The sequence below is a fragment of the Balaenoptera physalus genome (assembly GCF_965194825.1).
Source record: "Balaenoptera physalus genome assembly, chromosome: 10".
Classification (NCBI taxonomy): domain Eukaryota; kingdom Metazoa; phylum Chordata; class Mammalia; order Artiodactyla; family Balaenopteridae; genus Balaenoptera; species Balaenoptera physalus.
In genome coordinates, this window is record NC_138889.1 from 12976519 (window position 1) to 12995994 (window position 19476).

Sequence of the window (19476 nt, forward strand, 5' to 3'; positions counted from 1 at the left end):
TGCTACACTTCCTGGTGTTCTGGCTGAGAGGGCCATGATAAGAAGTGTAGCTGTCTTTGTATTACTCAGAGGTGCAGCTGAAGCACGTTCTATGGCCACAAATGCTGGACCATCCCACCCAGACCTCCCCGGAAAGGGGGCAGACATGCCTGTGTGTGGGCTTCTGTCAGGGAAGAGGGCAGCACAGGAGATCAAAGAGAGGCTTCCTGTCCTCCCAGCAATTGGTGGGACCTGCCGGAACTTCGGGAAGTTGGAGATGGATTCCCCAAACCTTCTAGAAGACACTGCATCCCTGAAGTCTTGGTTTGCAAGGGTGACTCACAAAAGCCACTTGTCCACCCTCCCGTGTCTGGTTACAGCTACACTCAAGTCATTCCAGGAAATCAGGCCCTTGGAAAGCTGAGTTTGTATCAGCTTTGGAAAACAAAATATGGCTGTCGGTTCACAATGTTTTTTATTCGCCCACTCCTGGCCAGCTCTGCCAGTCTCCATGGGAACAGAGTTAAATGGATCCATGGTCCAGGAAAAGGTGGCCCAGGGCTGGTTTCTATGAAAAGTTCATGTGACAATAACCCTGTGTATTTTGGAAGTGGGGATTAGGGGGAGGGGCAAGAGGAGTAATTAATTGACTCCAAGCCCCAGAGTTCAGAATGAATCAAAAATTTGAAGACTAATTCCAGTAAGCAACTTAATGTGGTGAGTAGAAACTGAGTGTTTTGAGTGAGGACGGTGAAAGTCCCACAGTGCTCTCAGCTCTGTGCCAGTTTGCCCCATCTGGAAGCTGGTACCCACTTTGGGCCTTATGTTTTAATAGAGCCCCAGACAAACCAAAAAGCATTCGTGGTGAAAGATTTGTCACCTGTGTCGCATTGGAAACAGCTATGGGCCACTGTTCGGGGGAGGAAAAAAATCAGAGGGGCAGAACAACTCAAGCACTAGACAGTGATTATTGACTGCAGTTTTTGCCTTTCCCAAAAGACTAGGAGCTCTGGAAGGAACCATGACTTATTTATCTCGCATTTCTAGCCCTTGACACGAAGTAGGTGCTCAAAAAATTTTTATGCTAAGTTTCAGAAGAGGATGAATAAATGAAGGGAAGTCAAGCTATTTTTAAATATTTGAAGAGCTGGTAAAAAGAGAGAAAGCTGATTATCCTGGGTTGCTTAATGGGGCAGGACTAGGAGGCAGGTTTTGACTCAGTGCCTGGAAGATTCTGGAATGTGTCCCTGGGGAGGCAGTGAATCTCCCAGCCCAGGACATGCTCAAGGAGAGGCGGTGTGGCTGTTTCTCTCAGGGATGCTGTGGGGAACATTCTTGCACTGGGTTGGAAGATTAGACCAGAGGCCTCAGAGTTTCCTCCAGCATGTTCTGGGCAATTCTGCAGAGTGGAAAGACCAGGGACTTTGAAAACAGCTAGACCCCGACTCAGTTCTCAAGCCTGGAACTAACTAGCTGAATGGATGAGGACCGTGACGTTCTCAGTTTCTTTACTTGCAAGATGGAGAGAATAGCTTTTACGCATGGTTGATAAAAAGACGAGACATTTTAAGTACACCCAGCACAGTGCATCTTGTAGGAGACACCCAATAAATGATAGCCATTCTTATTATGTCAGCAGAGCCAGCTTTCTGTCTAACCATAGGCAAGCAGAAGAGAGTGCTATGCAAATCTAGTTTTCAATAATCCTTGAGCTTAGCCAGACCAAATGTTGAGGGGTTACCATCCTCATTGCACAGAGGAAGAAAGCTGAGGTACCCTGTTGCAATATACAGTGAGCCAACGGAAAAGTTTCAATTTTCATCTTTAGCTAGAGGTAACCCCTCAACACACACTCCCCGGCCTCATCCCTCCCTCTCCCGAAGGCTTAATTAGAGCCTGTTAAGCCATTTCTGATCCTCAGATGAAAGGTGTGCTCATCTTATTACAGCCCTAACAAAGTCGCTGGGGGCCTGCTTGGAACCTCTGATCTTTAAACCAAGTTAAAATGAAGGAGATTAAGGGCCCTCTAAGGCTGTGCTTCTTTTCCCTCGCCTCTTTCAAATATGATTTCTCGCAAATTAGGAAGGGAGATTATACTATTCCAGTACCACCCAGGACATCTTTTGTGGGATGGGGAAGGAGAATATGGAATGGAGATGAGATAACTCACGCCGATAAGCAAAAACTGGGGGCTGGAGCTAGTGAACCTGGTCCAGGTTCGGAAATGTCACTTACAGAACACTGTAGAGAACATTTTCCCCCAAACAGGCTCCAGGGGAAGCTCCACAGAGTTCCAAGATGGAAAACCCTCTCCAAACAGAATCAAAACAGTAATTTTTTTAAATGGTAAAAAAAAAAAACCCTAAATTCTAAGAAACTATTTTTAAAATGGTAATAATCCCTTAATCAGCCACTGGCAGGGAATACGGTATTTGGTTCAGACATTTTACCATTACAACCCACTGGGTCCCTGCGTGGTGCTTTCTAAATAGTCAAACCCAGCTCTTAACAGTCACTCCCCCAGACAGGAAGAGAAAGAACAAAACCAAATCCAAATGAGAAGATACCATTACTAAAGAAAGCCCAGCCCAGCAGGTCACCAGGAGCCAGGCTCTGTCCTGGTTTGCAGCAGGTGGCAGCAAGGTCAAGTGTTTTGATTTGGGGGCTTAGGGATTCCAGGAAAGTGAGAAAAGCCAGGAGGGGGAGACCCATGAGCATGGGCTTGGGAGTTGGACAAGCCTGAGTGTGAATTCCAGCTCTGCCCAGAGTCCTTGCTACTTGTGGACTTGGGCCAAGTTACCTACCATCCCTGAGCTTCAGTTTCCTCACTTGTGAAATGGGAGTTTATCTACTTTGAAGGGCTGTCCTCCAGAACAAAAGTGACCTGTGCAAAGTGCCCATGTAGTTTCTGGTACACAACAGGTCCTCGAGAGATGCTCCTTGTCACTCTCCCCTCCCCTGCCAGCATCACCTTGGATGGAATTGGGAGAATATTAGAGAGTGACACTGACATTCCTCCTACCCTGGAAGAGAAGCCCAATTAACTATCAGTCCCCAAACCGTTTCTTCATCCTATGATAAGCAGGGAAGGACACCTGTCAAGAGGCAAAGATTGGGTCGGTGATTGGGATGGGACCTGGGGACCAGAGCTGCAAAGCTATATCTGTGCCCATGATACACCTTGCAGGGTTCTCACTGCTACTCACGGCACGCGAGCCAGGCAGGAAAGCAGCGGTACGGTCACCAGATTTGTTGAAGAAAAATGGGCAATAAAGAGGATTATTGTGACTCACTTTATAAGTCCAATCAAGGATGTGTGCCCCTTAGGGTAGCTGAAGGTCAAAATCATCATCCTCTTTAATGGTCACTTCTGTAGCAGATTCCATTCAACATGAGCTCAAAACGATGGGGGTGGGATGCAGGAAGGTCAAGAAGAAATTCTATGCATAGAGGCTGCAGTACGTCTTTGTCAAAGGGCAGCCTGTGGACCACCAGCATGATAATCATCTGTCTGAGTGCTAGTTAAGAAGATGCAGATTCCTGGAATGCACCCAGTTTTACTAACGCAATTTATAGCTGTAGGGCTTAGGAACGTACATTTTAAGACAAGCACCGTTGGTCATTCTTGTGCACACCTGGGTTTGAGAAGCCCTACCCTCCATAGGTGCTGCGGAAGGAGGGGCAGCAGCTGTTGTGTAGGATGCCTTCGAGCAGAACCCCTTGCCGGACTGGGGTGGGGCTGAGGGATGGGTGCCGGTGGCTGGCAATGCTATTTCCTAATGACTCAGGCAGTCTTGCAGCCTGGCAGCTGGGAAAGCCAGCCTGAGTGGCGGCTGGTGGAGAAGCACAGATAAGGTGAAGAGGTACTCCGAGCTTAACGAGTTGTTCTTCAAGTAGAGGGTGGGATTGGAGCCACCAGGCAACTCTGTCACCGCAGGTGCTGCCTGATGGAAGTGGGCTCTTTCCACGGAGTATCACAAAGCAGGGCTGAAGGCCAAGGGGCGTTTTTCAAAGCCTGAGCTTGGGCTTTCTATGGAGTTGGTCTGGGCTTGGCGTTGTTCCCCTAACTACTGCTTCTCCCCATTATTCTCTCATCCCTTCCTTTTCCTGACCCTGTTTCACTTTTCCTGTAGCACTTACCTCCACTGATGTATTATATAGTATTTGTTTGCCTGCTGTCTGTCCCCTATTAGAATACAGGCTCCACGGAAGCAGACCCTAAGCCCATTTTTCAACTCTGTCTAGAAGACAGCCTGGCACATTACAGGCACTCAAAATATATATATTGAAAAAATGAATAAATGTTCTTTACTTCACATCCCCCACCGGGACTCAGGAAGTCTGCCTGACAATTTTCCTACAGGCAGGCGGCTTCCTTTGTTCCGAGAATTATGAGCCCGAGGGCATGATTTGAGTTTAATGACCCAAATTGCACTTATTTTTTCCATGTCAGTCTCTCTCGCCAGAGTGTGGGCTGCCTCGGTGCAGGGACTGTGCCTTTTCAGTTTTGTTTCCTACATGCCCAGCACGGTGCCTGACTCATAGGAAGCGGTCAGTACATGATTTGTTACATACATGAAAGGACCATTTTGTGATCCTCCATCCCATAGTTTCTGGCCACCTACCTAACTCCCACCCCATTTGGGAAGTTATGAAAAAAGGTTGCTGATGTCATTGCTTAAAGATCACGAAGCTCCGGGCCTGAGCTACGAGGGGTCGTTAACATAGCTCCTCTCCTCTTGGTCTGGGACTCCTGTCTTCTACTTTCTTGTCTTCCAAGAAGGGTGACCTGGCCTCGTGGCCCAGCATAATCACTGTCCTACTAAAAGGAACTCCACTGGCCCCCGTGAGAAGGGCTGAATTGGAGCCTCTCAGGCACGAGGACCGCGGGGAAGGATGCAGATGTGACGGCCCTCCCAGCGCAGCCCAGGGTATCACCCAGATCGCCTTGGGTGCCGGATGTTGCATCCGTTCCTGGGCCCTCTGCTAGGTCTACCCAATCAGATTCTTGTGGGGTGGAGTCTAAAAAAATCTGCATTTTTAACAAATTACCAAGGTTATTCTGATGCATAATTTGCCATAATGGCTAAGAACTTGGGCTTTAGAATCAGAGGTACTTGAGTTCAAAACCAACTGCCATTACTACATTGTTCAAGGCCAAGTCAGTCAGCCTCCTGGAGCCTCAATTTCCTCACTTGTAAAATGGGGATTAATAAAAAGTACTACTTTGTAGGATTAAATGAGAAAATGCAAATGACACACTTCTTGTGGTAAATGGCCCATGGTAAGAGCTTAATAAATGAAAGCCCCTACGATAATGATGATGGTGGTGGTGAAGATGATGGTGGTGGTGGTGCAGATGGTGGTGATGGTGGTGATGGTGGTGGTGGTGAAGACGATGGTGATGGTGGTGGTGGTGGTGGTGAAGATGATGGTGATGGTGGTGATGGTGGTGGTGGTGAAGATGATGGTGATGGTGGTGATGGTGGTGGTGGTGAAGATGATGGTGATGGTGGTGGTGGTGGTGAAGAAGATGATGATGATCCTTCATAATCTCCTGAAAAGGTGAGTCTGTGACCCCTTCAGAGGTACATTTCCTTGGTCAGCCTCTCTGATAGGCAGGAGGCTCTTCAATATGTCTGCTTCCAGCTCTAATTAGTGCATCCTTTCCTACTTCTAAGGCTTTTGAAGGTTGGAGAAAGGATACACTAAGAATAAAGAGTTGATTATTAGAGTGATGGGGAGGATGGGAGACCTTCAGAGAGGCACTTGGAGTGACTGCCAGAATCCCTGTTTCCTCTGATGTAAGAGAATCAGAGGAAAGGAGAGTGAGAAGGTTAATGGAGGAGAATGAGAAAGGAAGAGGAAGTTGAAAGGAGCTCCAGGGGACAAAGCATCCTGAGCTGATGGAGTAGACAGGGAGCAGCCAGGAGGGGAGAGGTGTGATTGGCATGGCAGGAGGGCGGGGGTGGGTGGGTCAGAAAAGAGCTGACAGAAGAGAACTGAACGCCGAAGGGATTCCTCAGCCCTATGGGATCTGATCTGTACGTGACGGGCAAGCAACCTGGAATCTAACCCTGGTTCCAGAATTAGGGCGAGATTCAGGGAGTAGAATAATCCAAATAGTGGAAAGACCTGGGAATTCCCTCCTTATACGATGCTCCCTTGTCTCGCCTCTCCCCCCATAAAGCATGGTGGCCTCTCTCTTGGTATTTTGCTGGGGCTGCGGCCCCTGACCCACACCGGCTGATCCTGGTGCAGGAAGGCGGAAGCCAGGACTTGCCAGGAGCCTTGCACTGGACACAGCCCGCTGCTCCTGGGGATAGCTGAGGGCAGGAGGCCATCCTGAGTGCCAAGGAGAAGTGGGCTGGCGGCAGAGAAAGGAACAAGGAGGAGGGATGTGCCACCACAGCAGCATGGCTAGGCTTACCTGCCGGAAACCATTCCTTGTGAACTGTAAGATTTTCAAGGCATAGTTGGACCTCTGGCCTTTGCTGTTGAATTCAATGTGGCCGGTGAGACCTTCCAATTCTACCTGTCCAAGAGAGAGTGAGTTACAGCACCAAATAGGCCCCGCCTTCCATGTGGCCCCAAGCAAGCATTCCACCATGCTGGTTAAGGATGCCCAAGAGAAGGGGAGCCATCAAGATCCGTTCTCCTGTCCACCTCTCAGCCACAGGATCTTCACACTATGCAAGTGATGTCTCTGGAACCAATTCAGACTTGGCCGGGGCTACAGGAGGAAAGGATGCCCACACCCAATGACCTCACAGCTGCTGCATAAACCAACTTGATGCTGAGATGCTAGCTTGAGCTCAGATCCCCCTGAGCTCCTCCTCCAGGCCCTTGGCTATGAATAGCATTTATCCTCCTTGGGCAGCTACTCACCCACATCCAAGCTGCAGGATAACCTGACTCTAACTGCAAAATCCTAGCCGCTCTCCCCCAGGCTTCTCTGACGGGAGATGGCTTCTTCGTGGGCTAGAATCCACGTCCATCCCACCAGAGGTGGCTTGGCTGGGAGAACCCTGGGGGAACCCAGCATCAGGCCAGAAGTGTTGAGCCTGCAACTCCCTGAGGGGCCACGGTCTATGACAGCATCATTCATCTGCCCCCACTTGTGCAGAGCTTTGCAGGGACCACCTCTGAGCCAAGGGGTCCAGTTCCAAGCCTGGAATCCAGAGACCCCCTAACAGTCTAAGGCTCAAAGTCCATTGCCCCGTAAACAAACTTGCCATGGATTCTCGGTGGTTTTTAGGGATTAGGGAACAACTGTGACCGATGATCCCCTCAATGGGGTCACCACAGATCACTGTTTTACCCGGGGCTGTGATGTACTGGGGAGGTCTGGAGGTGAGGGGCCTTGAACAGTGGTCCCTCCCACCCCCCACAGGCTGGGCGTGGCCCGCAGGGCCCCCACCACCCCTCACCATGCGCAGGTAATTCATGAGGCTGGTGCCATGCTGCCAGATCTGGGCCGAGCCACAGGACAGGGGCTTCACGCCGATCTCCTGGCTGCGGTTCAGCTCCTGCACCGCCATCACCACAGCGTAGACGGCGTCAAACAGCAGGGCGGAGGACAGCTGGGAGGGGGCAGGGAGATGAAGTGACAGGTGTAAAGGACGGAAAGGGAAAGGAGGAAGAAAGAAGAGGAGGAAGAAAGAAAAGCAAAACAAAGAAGTAAAGGCGTGTCTCTGATGCCCTGGGCCCACCTCCTGTCTCTGGGGTCCACTTCCCCTAAGAGTCCAGTGCTGGCCCAAGGCAACAATGGTGGCCAAGCCTTCTCTGAAATTGGACCACCAAGCCATCTCTTTGGGCCCCAAATGATTTCAAGGGTATCCTATTCTCTCTTTTCTCCAGGGAAGTAACATCTTCCACTGATCTGAGAAGCCCCAAGGAAGGGGCAGGGTGCTTGTCTCAGGAGGTGGGAGGAAACCTACCCTCAGATTTGCCCATTCTGCAAGGCTCAGTTGAAGGTCACTTCCTCCTGGAAGACCCCCTTGATATTGTTTCCTCCTAAATGTACCTACTATTACAGTCTACTTTGTACTATTCAACATGATGAGCATATGTGAAGTATATGGTGAGTCCAAAGCCCAGCAGTGAGCAAGACCCTATTCCTGTGATAGATTAGAGTGGAATTGGGGAGGGGAGATGGGGAGATAGAACACAAATAAAGGTAACATGAAACTGAGTGACATGGGCCAAAAGGTCTGTTGGGGGGTCCAAAGAGAAGATACCCTATCTGGTTGTGTGATCAAGAAAATGTTTCTGAGAGGATTCAGCATTGGAACTGAGCACTGAAGGATTTGGTAGGAAAGACATTGGATCTGGGGGTGGGGAGCAGCTGGGAAAAGGAGAAAGCATTCCAGAGGGGGAACTGCGGGGCCAAAGACAAAGTGGGGGGGAGGGTGGAGCACACATGGGGGGAGGAGGGCAGAAAGCAATAAACCAGAGGTGAGGTGCGGAGAGTGCTGTGAGGGCCTTAAAGGCAGGGGAAGGGCTAGTGCAGCTGTTTGTCCATATTTTCACCTCCCTGTGAAACTGCCAGCGCTCAGGGCAGGAACACGCAGGACCTCAATCTCTATCTCCTGCATCTCGTCTAGAGCCAGGACCCTGCGTACAGGAAGCCCCCAAGACGTATTCCTCGAATTGAATTAAATGTTGAGTGAAATCTGCCCACAAGGCTCAGCCCGAACACGCATCCGGTTAACCGGATGTTTGCAAGCTTTGGGGAGGGGCAGGTTGGGGTGTTTGGGAGGAGGTGGTAGGAGCAGAAGAACAGAAGATGCCTGTCCTTGGGGAACGTGCCATCTGAGGAGGGGGCCACACTCTGCTGTGTTAATGACAAGAGAACCTACCCAGTGTGAATGACTCCAGGGTCTACACTGTACGGGGCCCTGAGGGGAGGCCCAGGAAGGCAGGCAGAGGCCTCCTCGTGGGAGGTGTGATGTTGGGCTCTGGAATTCAACCCACGGCCCCAGTGCAAAGCACATTCCTCACTGAACTCTGACATCCCACCGCGGGCGATCAGCACCACCGTCCCTTCAGAGCCTAACCCGTCAAGAACACTTTCCATGTGGCATCTTACAACCTCCCTCCTAGCTGGCCGGGCCCTGGGACACCGGTCCCTCCAAGGCTGGAGGCAGAGAGACCAGCTTGTGACCTCTTGGATCTTTTTCAAGCTCTCCAGACAGAGTATAAGCAGCCTGAGTCAGGGGGGTGCAAGAGAAAGAGCTCAACACTCAGAACACAGAACCCCGAGTCTAGCGCCCAGGCCTCTCTCACGTGCTGAGTGATGGAAACTCGCGGGGAGCGTTTCCTGCACGCAGGAGGTAGCATTCCTGCCTCACGGGTCAGTAAAAGTGCCCTCTAAACTGCCAGTCTCAGGGGCCACCATACCCGAGTGGCGGGGTGATGCACCCCAGGTGCCCACGGGCATCAGCAGGGGCTCAGGAAGCCCGTGCTGGCTGAGCTAGGGCCCTGGGGAGTAGTAAGAACAGGGAGCGACGGGGCAGAAAATGGGCTAGGAAGAGGGATGTATTTCCCCACAGTTTTGCTCCATGTTGGGCAGAAAGGCCTGTCATGGGAACTGGGTGAGCTGACTTTGGATAATCTTTCTAGAAGGCAATTAGAGGGAAAAACAGCCAAATAAAGTCCTCTGTCCCAATTCTAGTTCCCTTGCACGCAAAATTGCCTGGCCAGTGTGTTCTTCCTTCCTCCCTCTCACCCTCTCTCTCCCTCTCTTGCTCCTTCTTTCCTTCCTTCCACCCGCCTCTGTCCTTTCTTCACACATCTATTCAGCCCCTACGATCCGGCGGGTACTGCAGACCTCAGCACCTCCTGTTCTCCGCTGAGACATCCCACCAGGCGTGAGCCATTGTGTCCCCTCTGCCTTCACTGGGTCTTCTGCCCTCCCAGCTCTATCAATCACCCCTCCTTCCTGGCCCGGTCCTGAAGCCACCTGTGACCCGGAGACCAAGCAGGTAAGGGCACCTAAATCGCACGATCAGGGTCAGTGGAAACCTCTGTGGTCCCGCTGAGCCGTGCAAACCAGCCACGTTCCTCCAAGTTCATCCATCACCTTCCTCACCCTCTTCTCCATCCCAGTGCCCTTCCCCTAGCCGCTGAGCTCCTCCTTCACTTGATTCGAGGCTCACCTGTGTGGCGCTGGATGCTTCTCGGCAAGCCTACAGCTGTCTTGTCCTTTGCACACAATTCATTTCCCCCTGAGCACAAGTGGCTCCTTTATTAATGGACCTCTCACATTTCCTTGCCAAAGGACATATGGAAATTATGAACGCTACAGACTCTCCCTTTCCAGCTCGGACGCACATCTACCTGAGGGAGAGGTAGCTACCCCTATTGACACTGGCTTCTCCATCCTTCCGTTTGGCTACTTAAATGATGCCGTAAACTAATTTCTGTCTCCCTTGCCTCCCAGTTAATCTCTCCATCCTGAGATTCTCAAAATCACTCGTGTCAGAGCTGGAAGGGATCTTAGAAATCAGTAAGTCCAACCCTCTCATTTTATAAATGAAGACAGGACTTCAGCCAGGACAGGACTAGACTGGAAGCCCAGCACCCCTCTCTCCAGGCTGGTTTCCGCCCCTCTCTGCAGCACTCTTTCTCCCTCCCTTCCTGACAAGGCTCCTCTGGAGAAGCCGGGGGGTGTCACTGCTCTATCAGAATCATCCGTGCCTCGCCTCCCAGGACAGCACGGGGCAATCTTCCTGGATGCAGTTACCTTCTCAACAGCAGATGCGAGCCTGAGACTCTTGGGCCAGAGCTGGGCACGGGGAAGGGTGCTAGGCAGGCTTCTCTGCTGCCCCGGGCTTAGTCATCACCCAGTTTGCCTCGTGGTCTGACTGGTTGTTTGTCCTCAAGTTAGCCCTTCAGTTAAGAGCCACTTGGGGCATCTACTGGAACAGGACTGTAAGGGCAGGACAGAGGGGGCAGTGGAAGGGCACCCCCAGCTGCCTCCCCAGCACCCGTTCTCCCCTTCCTCCTCCCTAACAGAACCCCCATTTCCTGCAGGTGTCCCCCCTCCCCCACGCAGCCATGTGCTTCAGGGGTCCCAGCCCCAGCTCCCAGGTGAGCCTGAGCCGTCCAAGAGTCATCCCATCCCCCCTGCCAATACGTGACTGGGGACTGGGCAGGTGGTCCAATTCTGACCAATGAAACACGAACTGAGGCCTGGAGTGAGGGGCTCCAGCGAGGGGCTTCTCAGACGAGTTTCCTGTCTCTAGGAGCGGCAGTCCTTCCTCCTCCTCTGGACATTACTGAGTCTGGACATGACACCTGGACCTGCCGCAGCCATCCTGGCTCCATCCTGAGGATGAAGTTGACACCAAGGGAGACAGAGCAGAGATGCAAGGAACCTGGGTTTCCAACGACATCGCTCCAGGATCTGCCCTACCTCTGGGCTTACTGTGACACGTGACAACACACTTCCTTTTTGGTAAGACACCGTTTAATTCCAGATTTCCGTTACTTGAAGCTCAGAGCATCCTAACTGGTATCGAGGCCTTGGGGACCCGCTTTGTCTCAGGGCAGGCCCCCAGAGAGGCCTGGCCTTATCCCCTCTCTAAGCCCCCTTCTTCTTCTCACGAGGCTGCGTGCTGGTCCCCAGAGACTTGCAGACACAGCTCACCAGGCCATTTCTCACATCCTCCCACCAGGCCCCAAGCTCTTCCTGACACACGGTTGCCACTATTCCCACTCCGTCTGGGACATGGTTTTCTTGGCTGATGCTCCCTTATTAGCAAATGATCCAGATGCTGGGAAATCGGCGTGTGTCTGTTTGCAGTGTTCTTTGGCATCTTGAACTCTGGAGCCTTCAAGACTCTTCGAGTGTTTCTGGTAATTACAGCTCCAGCAAGGGATGCTGGGGGTGGGAAGGAGGAAGCAGATGGAAGGAACATCATCAAGGTCTCTGTCTCCCCTCCAACTGTATCTTGCCTTCAGAGAGGTGACACAGCTGACGTGTCCCCAGTGTGCTCTGGGCTTCATGGGTCCTTTCTGCAGTTCAACTTGGGCTGATTTGAGCTCCTGAAACCTGCTAAGTCCCGAACATCTTCTTTTCTCAGCTCAGTCTCCTAAGGTCCTCCGTAGACCACCAGACGGCTCCTCTCTCACAGGCTCCTGGCCATCAGCCCAGGCCTCTCACTGGGACCCTCCAACTGCTTCTCTGAAACCTTGTCTCCCATCCACACTCCTCCAGCTTACTCCCCCCACCCCGTCCACCGTTGCCAATTTCACCTCCGATGGCATGAGAGCCTGTAATCTAATCTCTGCCTCATCAACTTTTCCATCTCACTGAGGGTCTCCATCCCAAAGCACCTTTTTTCTCTCCGAATTGCTTTCTTCCTCTACTATTATTTACTAATTTAGCTCTGGAAAGCATTTGGGACTGCAGTTGGGGAAAAGTTCTGGTACCCAAATAGCGCTCCATCCACGTCTCCAGGGCTGGGCCCGTAGTGCCCACCATCCCTGCTCCTTCCCGTCATCCATCCTGCTTCCCTTTCATGAGCCCTCACTGTCTTTCTGTGGTTTCTGTTCCACATCCGCATGTGTGTGCCTCTGGGTCTTGTCTCTGCTTCTCCCGTCCTGTCTCTTCTAAATATTAAATCCCCCAAATGACTCAACCCTCATTTAAAATCCTCTCCTTTCTTGGCTCCAAAATGTTGCTTGGCAAACACCCTCGATTCTCTTGTTTTTATATTTTCATTTGTTTCTTCATTGTTATCTTCTTTTGAGCTGTTTGTAAATTGTTCAGGGGAATGAAAGACTCTGTATAAATTAAGATGAATCAATCTGACTCAGGGAATAGCGGCTGAGTTTCTCCCTCACCCATCCAAATAAAAATAAGAATGTCTTCTAATCTCACACCTGTAACCCTCATCTTCCCCGACACCCCCCAGATCACTGGATTCCCAGAGTCCTCTTGGATGTCCGTTTGTCTCCGAACTTTTGTCGCTTCAACTCTGACCCCCAACACAATACCAGGACAGGAACCGTTAAAATCTCATGGAGTAGTTCTTACAATCTGAGTTTTATTCAATGAAATAAACACTTAATTACAAACAGCTGCTTTAGCCTAAATTCTAATTACTTAATCTAGCCATCTGTAATTTTAATGATTTTCCACGATTTTTGTTCTTTGCCGCGTGATGAATGGGATTGGCAAGTGAAATTAGCGGGGATGTGTCTCCCTTCACGACGCTGTCTTCTGTCACCGTCATCACCTCCGGCAAGAAGCATGTCTGTGGCTCGCTGGCAGTCACCTGGCGGACGCAGCCTGGTGGGCGCAGCACTGAGCTTTTTTCTTTGGTGGTCATCCTTCGGTTCAGCCGCTCCCTGTCTGTGCCCTTGGACCTGGGCCCCCTTTCCAGCGAGCTGCAACTGGAATATCATGGGCCGAGTGGGAAGATGAGGAAGAGAGGGAGACACACTCCAGGTGGGAAGAAAAGAAATGAGACAGAAGAAAATGCAAAGAAAACGTGGCATGTGGGAGAGAAAGAGGAACAGAAAGAGAAAGAAAGGAAGGAGGTTATGGTGACAGAGGAAAGTGGAAAGGGAAGAGTGAGGGGAGGAGATGAGAAGGAAAAGAGAATGGAACCGATGGAGAGAGGAGGGAAGAGGGGAGAGGACCTTGGAGGAAAGGGAGGGGGAGGAGAGCAGTCCCTCCGAGACAGGAGCGGTTGCAGCCTCTTTAGAAAGCTGGATGGGGAGACAAACGGGGCTGCGCTTTCCTGGAACTGATTCTTTCTCGCCTTCCGGCTCCCCAGCAGATGAAAGAGCTGGGCTGTTTGTGCTGGGAATTTCTGTCCCCAAAGGGATGGGAAGAGGCACCGCTTTGCCAAAGGTAGATGCTGAAGCGAGAAGCCTCGAGAAAGATTTGTTGCTTCCAGGTGAGGAGTTGCTGTATCACCTTCCCTTCAGAGACCACAGAGACCATGGCTGGAAGGTTCTGTAAGCTAGAGCTCAGGCTTCGCTGTAGCACCATCCTCTGGAGGCCCTCAGCAGGCCCCCGGCTCTCCTCATTTCACCTCAGTTTCTTCATTTGTCAAAAAGGGATGCACAACCGCTCTTGTCTGTTACTAGGGTGCCATGAGGAGGAAGAAGAGGTCAGGGTGGGATAATTTCAAGCATCAGCAGTTCAGCATTCTGTCCGTTTCTTCACTCCCTGACTCTTGAGTTTGCGCATGTGGCATTCTTTGGACAACGAAATGAGGTGGCAGTCACACAGTGTGCCTCTCCTGGGAGCCTAGGACTATGAGGTCTTGTGCATTTCCACTTGCTTTGTTGCTCTCCTGCCACCACCATGAGAATATACCAGGCTAGCCTGCTGGGTCAGGAGAAGGGTGAGAGGCACATGGAGCGGAGCCATCCCAGCCTAGATCAGCCGACCCCCAGGCACTGAGTGAGCTCAGCCGGATCAGCAGAGCTGCCTGCTGAGCCAGCGTAGACCAGCTGATCCCTAGCTGACCCTCAGATGCACGAGCTACATAAACGTTCATCGTTGTAAGCTAGTGAGATCTGAGGGTAGGTTGTTACACAGCATTTCTGTTGCAAAAGCTACCTGATATATTTACTAAGGCTTCTCCCAGTGTCTGGCAGATGGAATGTTAAATAAACTCATTCAATGAATAACTGTGGATTGAGGATGGAAGCATATCCCATTTTACCTTCACAACAATCCTCTAACATGGTCAAGCATAATTGCCCAAAATTACAGAAAAAAGAATCTGAGGCCCAGAAGGGTTACATAGCTACCTAAGATCACACAGCAAGGAAACAGCAAAGCCAGTATTTGAATCCAGGTCCTGTGCCTCTAAGGCTAGTGCTCTTTTCAGCACATGTGAGCGCAGCCAGAGCTGGCCCTACAGCCCTGTGAGTGGCACTGCCTGGCCTTGGTGTTGGGTCCTTATGAGGCAGGTACCAAGGGCCTCCCATCTGCCTGTTTGTGGTCAATGTGAGCACGAATGGAAGGGCTGAAACCCTCAGAGGGACGTCAGCAGTGTGGCACCGGGACCTTTAATTTCACTCGGCCAAAGCCAAATGTGGAACGGTTCGGGTTGGAGAGGAGGTGGCAGGTTTTGTTTCCTCTCCTGATACTGTGCTGTGAGCCTTTGAAGTGTGTCAGCACCTCATTACAATACCGGAGTCATGACTGCAAGACCCACGGACAAGACCAGGAGCACAGGGCTGTACTCCTGCCAGGAGGGGTGAGCCTGGTCCTACCCATGACCCTGTGCTTGAGGAAATACTCACTGTTCCTTAAGCCCCTGGGGGTGAGGACTCCCGTCTTTCAGATGTTTCGCCCCCGCCAAATCCTTCCTATGGAATCTTCCCTCTTTCAGCTCTAAAACACCCTGTTGGGAAGTGCTCTGTAACCTTAAGAGCCTTGCAACTCAAGTTCTCACGCCTCCTTCTCCCATCCGCTTCCCTGATCAAAGCTCCCCGAGCTTTGCATGAGCTCTGACCCTTTGGAAAGTTATGTGAGCATCACATGAGCTGCCTTATGGGGCTTTGGGAGGCTTAAATGTAACCTGGCTAGGACAGATCTAGAAAGCCATGCCATCTCACCTCCTGAGAACCTGTCATTTAGCACATGGACACGAGCAGACCTTCCTAGCTGCCCCACAGAGTAAGGACATCAGACCCAGGGGAGAACAGCCAGGGAAACCTCTGTCTCCATCACAAATGGAGGGGAAGGAAGCGCAGGGGGGAAACACACGGGTGAAGGCACAAAGGAAGTCTCTCTGGACAAGCTCTACCAGGGGCAGTGGTCCAGGGAGGTGAAAGAGCGCTGGGCCAGGAGTATCAGAATCTAGCTTCACCTGCGAAAGGCTTGGTGTTTGCCCTTGAACAAGAGCCCCACATCCTCGTCCCTCACCCGCATTCCCAGCCTGGGCTTCAGCCTGTCTGAGAAGTGAGGGAACAGATCAGCTAAAGCCCTTTCCGACGGTAAGAGTCTCGGATCCTGAGCTCAGGCGGGTCTCAGTAACAGCATCACCAGGAGTCTGGCCACAGACCTCACCAAGTGACCACGCGGGGCCTCTCTCCCTGCTGACTCCTCTACGCTTGCTGCTCACAGCTCCCCACGTCCCCAGACGTGTCCCTCGTGACCACTTCCTAGCATTTCTACAGCCTCTTTCTGAGCTGGGCCCGGAGAAGGCTGGAGTCCAGGGGCTGTTGTATCTGGGGGGTCTGGCCCACGGAGGGGGTGTGCGTGGCGGCAAAGGGGCACCAGGGAGGGGCTTGGTGGGCACTTACTGCGGGTCCCGTGAAGGGCACATGGTCACAGTTCTCCTGCCAGGACTGGTTGAGGCTCCGGGCAAACTCTTGGAAGAAAGCATGGGACTGGTTGAAAATGGAAAATCCCAGGATGTTGACGCGATCGTCCACGAGGCTGTCCATCCTCTGGAGCGAGAACTCCTGAAAGACACAGCAGGGCAGAGCAGAGCGGGTTAGGAAGGGAGGGTGGGGTGGGCTCTGCAGGAGCACAGCTGGCCAGTGCGTTCTAGCCACATGGACACCGTTGCCAGGCGCTCTGCTAGGTGTCAGGGTCCAGAGATAACGGAGAGCGCTTCTTCAAGTAGCTCACAGTGTTGAGGTGCCAGGAGGGAGAAGAGAGAAATAAACAGAAAGATCTCTAAGAGAGGCATGTGTACGATGCTCCGGGTGGAGAGAGAAAGAAAAACACAAATGAGATTGTGGAGGCAGGACTGGGTCTGCAGAAGGTGTGACCCATGAGCTGAGTCTTGAAGGATGCCTAGGCGTTTTCTGGGTAGAAACTGTGGATGGACAAAGGCTATTCCAGACAGAAGTCACCATGGATACAAAGGCATGGAGGTGAGACAGTGAGTGGGCGCCTGCAGTGTACTTTGACAGAAGCAATGCTCCTCAAAGTGTGTCTGCAGAATACCTGCCATCAGACTCACCCAGGTATCTGTAAAAAAAAGTGATGACCCCTGCAGCCCACCGAACACCAGCTGAATCTGGATCTCGGGAGCCGAGGCCCAGGAGTCTGCATTTACAGTAGGGCCCAAGGTCATACGCACACCAATGTTTGAGAGTCACTGGGTCAGCACTAGGAGGCCTGTGGGTGGGGAGACGGTGAGAGATGAAGCTGGAGACGTCAGCAGGGGCCAGAGCACAGTGGCCCGGCTGCCAGGCTGGGGAGCTTGCACTTTATCCTGTAGTGATGGGATCTGAGGGTGATGTCAGCAGAGGAGTGACAAGATCAAGTTTGCTAAGAATCTCAACCTGAAGGTCTGCAGGTAGGGCTGTGCCTTCATTTGTTATTACTATTTTTTACTCATTTAACACACATTTAAGTGCTTATTATGTGCCAGACACGGGCACAGAGGATGTTCTAGACTCAGAAGATGTGAACAAGAAACACATTTCCTGATGTCCAGGAGCTTGCAGCTTAGGGGAAAAGACAGATTGTAAATAGACAGATAAATACATATACTGTCAGATATCTATGGGGGGTTAGGGTGGGGCTGCTACTTGAGATGAGGCAGTCAGAGAAACCCCATGTGGGGCAGTTACATTTAGAAGCTCAAAGGAATTCTCCCAGGAGGCGTGGCCCTCACCCGATCACCTGGCCGGGGCCACGTGTTCACTCAGCTAAAACCTGCAGGCATGAGTCCCATTGAGGCGAGATAGCGTCACAGGGAGAAGAATCCCCCTCCTCAGGCAGGGCTGAGCTCAGAGCCCTGGACTCCCAAGGCCCACCTTGGCCCTATACAGGGAAACCAGGCAAGAGGGTGTGGGCTCTTCAGCTTGTCAATCCCCGCTCCTGGAATAATGCCTTCAAATGCGGGTCAGGCCATCCTTGTGCATTGAATTCACATTCATCACACGTGCCTCGCACACAGCTCTGCGCCCGGTGGGCACGTGGTCGTTAGACCCCAGGACTAAGCCGTCAGCCACTCAGCCTGACAGAACCGACGGCAGGGGCCTTGGGCTTACTTGTGGCTGAGCAGAACATGACTTTCCTTCAGGCGGCCTCCTGGTCTTAAGACTCAGCTGCTCCAGGCCCCTGGCACGCCCCCGGCATCCTCCCTCACGTCCACAGCCACGGCCCAGCCCTTGGGCCACAGGCCTGAGCTCTGCCCAGAGCCCATCCTCATTAGCTGCAGCTTGCAGACTGAAGTTACAAAGATTCCTTTGGAGCCACCAACCCCGACAGCGTGGCGTGGGATGAGGATTAAGTGTATTTTGGATCCTGCCACACTCCCGCCAGGGGAACACGGACGTGCCAGAGAATGTATTGATTCATAGGCTGATGTTATCTCCTGTCTCCCTAACAGGGCAGCTACCCATGCGCCATGGGCTATCAGCAGACACGAGGGGACAGATGGCGAATGAGAAGAGGCGCACCTGGCAAGGGGGAGGTGGCAGGGTGCAGAGCCAGGTTGCTGTCAGGCAACCGAGGGGCCTCCCCAGCTGTGGTGGATGCGGAAGGAGACGTCCCCTCTCCCCCGGCTTCCTTGTCAATGTGGGCAGCTCAACACGCCCCGCCCTAACCTCACACGCACAGCCTGGTGGAAGGAGGCCCATTTCAAGAATCCCCGACACTGTGATGTCTACAGACTCACAGTGGCAGTAGAGGGGATAGGCGGTAAGGGCTTTGGTATTCAAATCCAGGTCCCACACTATACTGAAATGTATGACCTTCAGGAAGTATGGCCTTCAGGATCTGGGCTTCAGATCCTCATTTAGTAAAGTGGGCACAATGACAGCAACCTCAGAGATTGTTCAAGGAACAAGTAAGATGCACGCACAAGGCGTATCACATCTGGCCCATAAGAAGTGTTCCACACGTGACAGTTACCGAAATGCTACCATGAGATCGCGGGCAGCTTCTGGCTTCCTGCTTCTTTAGTTCCACTTGTCTTGGAAACCTGAGTTCGGAAGATGTTTCCTTGAAATGCACATCCCCGGCAGAGTAAGAATGAATGAATGAATTACAGACACTTAGAGACAGCCCCTCCAGAAGTCAGCCAGCCTGTCTTCCTGCCTTTTAATTCCTACCTTCTCATCCCCCAATTATATCCTATTTTCAAAGATAAAAAGATAAAAAGATCCAGGAGCTTCCTTGATAGATAATCCATGATATTTATAATGACCCATGGGAGAGCTTGTAAAAGGACAAGAAAGGGGTGGCGTGTTCTCTTACTGTAATTTCCCAGGACACTCCAGGCTCTATTCTTTAAGCACCCTCACAGTTAGGAAATGCTTCTTTATGTATGTCTAAACTTACACTCTCCTGCCGCTATTGAAGCCTGGTATCTAAGCAAATATGGGAAACGGCTGACCACCGCCAGTCTGTACGCAAAGAAAATCTTCTAAGCTCTAGTATTTCTCAGAGTGTGTTCCTCAGGACACTAGCTTTTCCGGGAGGCATTAACAGAAGTTTCGTGAAAACAAGGTCCCATATTCAAATGAGGTGAGCAAACATTGCGTGTTCTAGTCACC

General features: G+C 51.7%; 1 protein-coding gene and 1 long non-coding RNA gene across 7 annotated transcripts in view; one reads left to right on the forward strand and one right to left on the reverse strand.

Annotated features, from left to right (window-relative positions):
- GRIK4 (glutamate ionotropic receptor kainate type subunit 4) overlaps positions 1–19476 on the reverse strand; it is a 448540-nt gene that overhangs the window by 102598 nt on the left and 326466 nt on the right. For 5 of the 6 annotated variants that reach the window (XM_082410870.1, XM_082410869.1, XM_082410872.1 and 2 more), the window contains 3 exons: positions 16261–16422; positions 7410–7562; positions 6410–6514 (listed from right to left, as the gene is read on the reverse strand). In XM_082410870.1, coding sequence (XP_082266996.1) covers positions 6410–6514; positions 7410–7562; positions 16261–16422 — 420 coding nt within the window. The remainder of the gene's footprint in view (positions 1–6409; positions 6515–7409; positions 7563–16260; positions 16423–19476) is intronic. The other variant, XM_082410871.1, reaches the window with a different exon arrangement.
- The window catches only part of LOC309637028, a 38070-nt gene that overhangs the window by 5547 nt on the left and 13047 nt on the right, over positions 1–19476 (forward strand). The gene's annotated exons all lie outside the window — the stretch shown is intronic.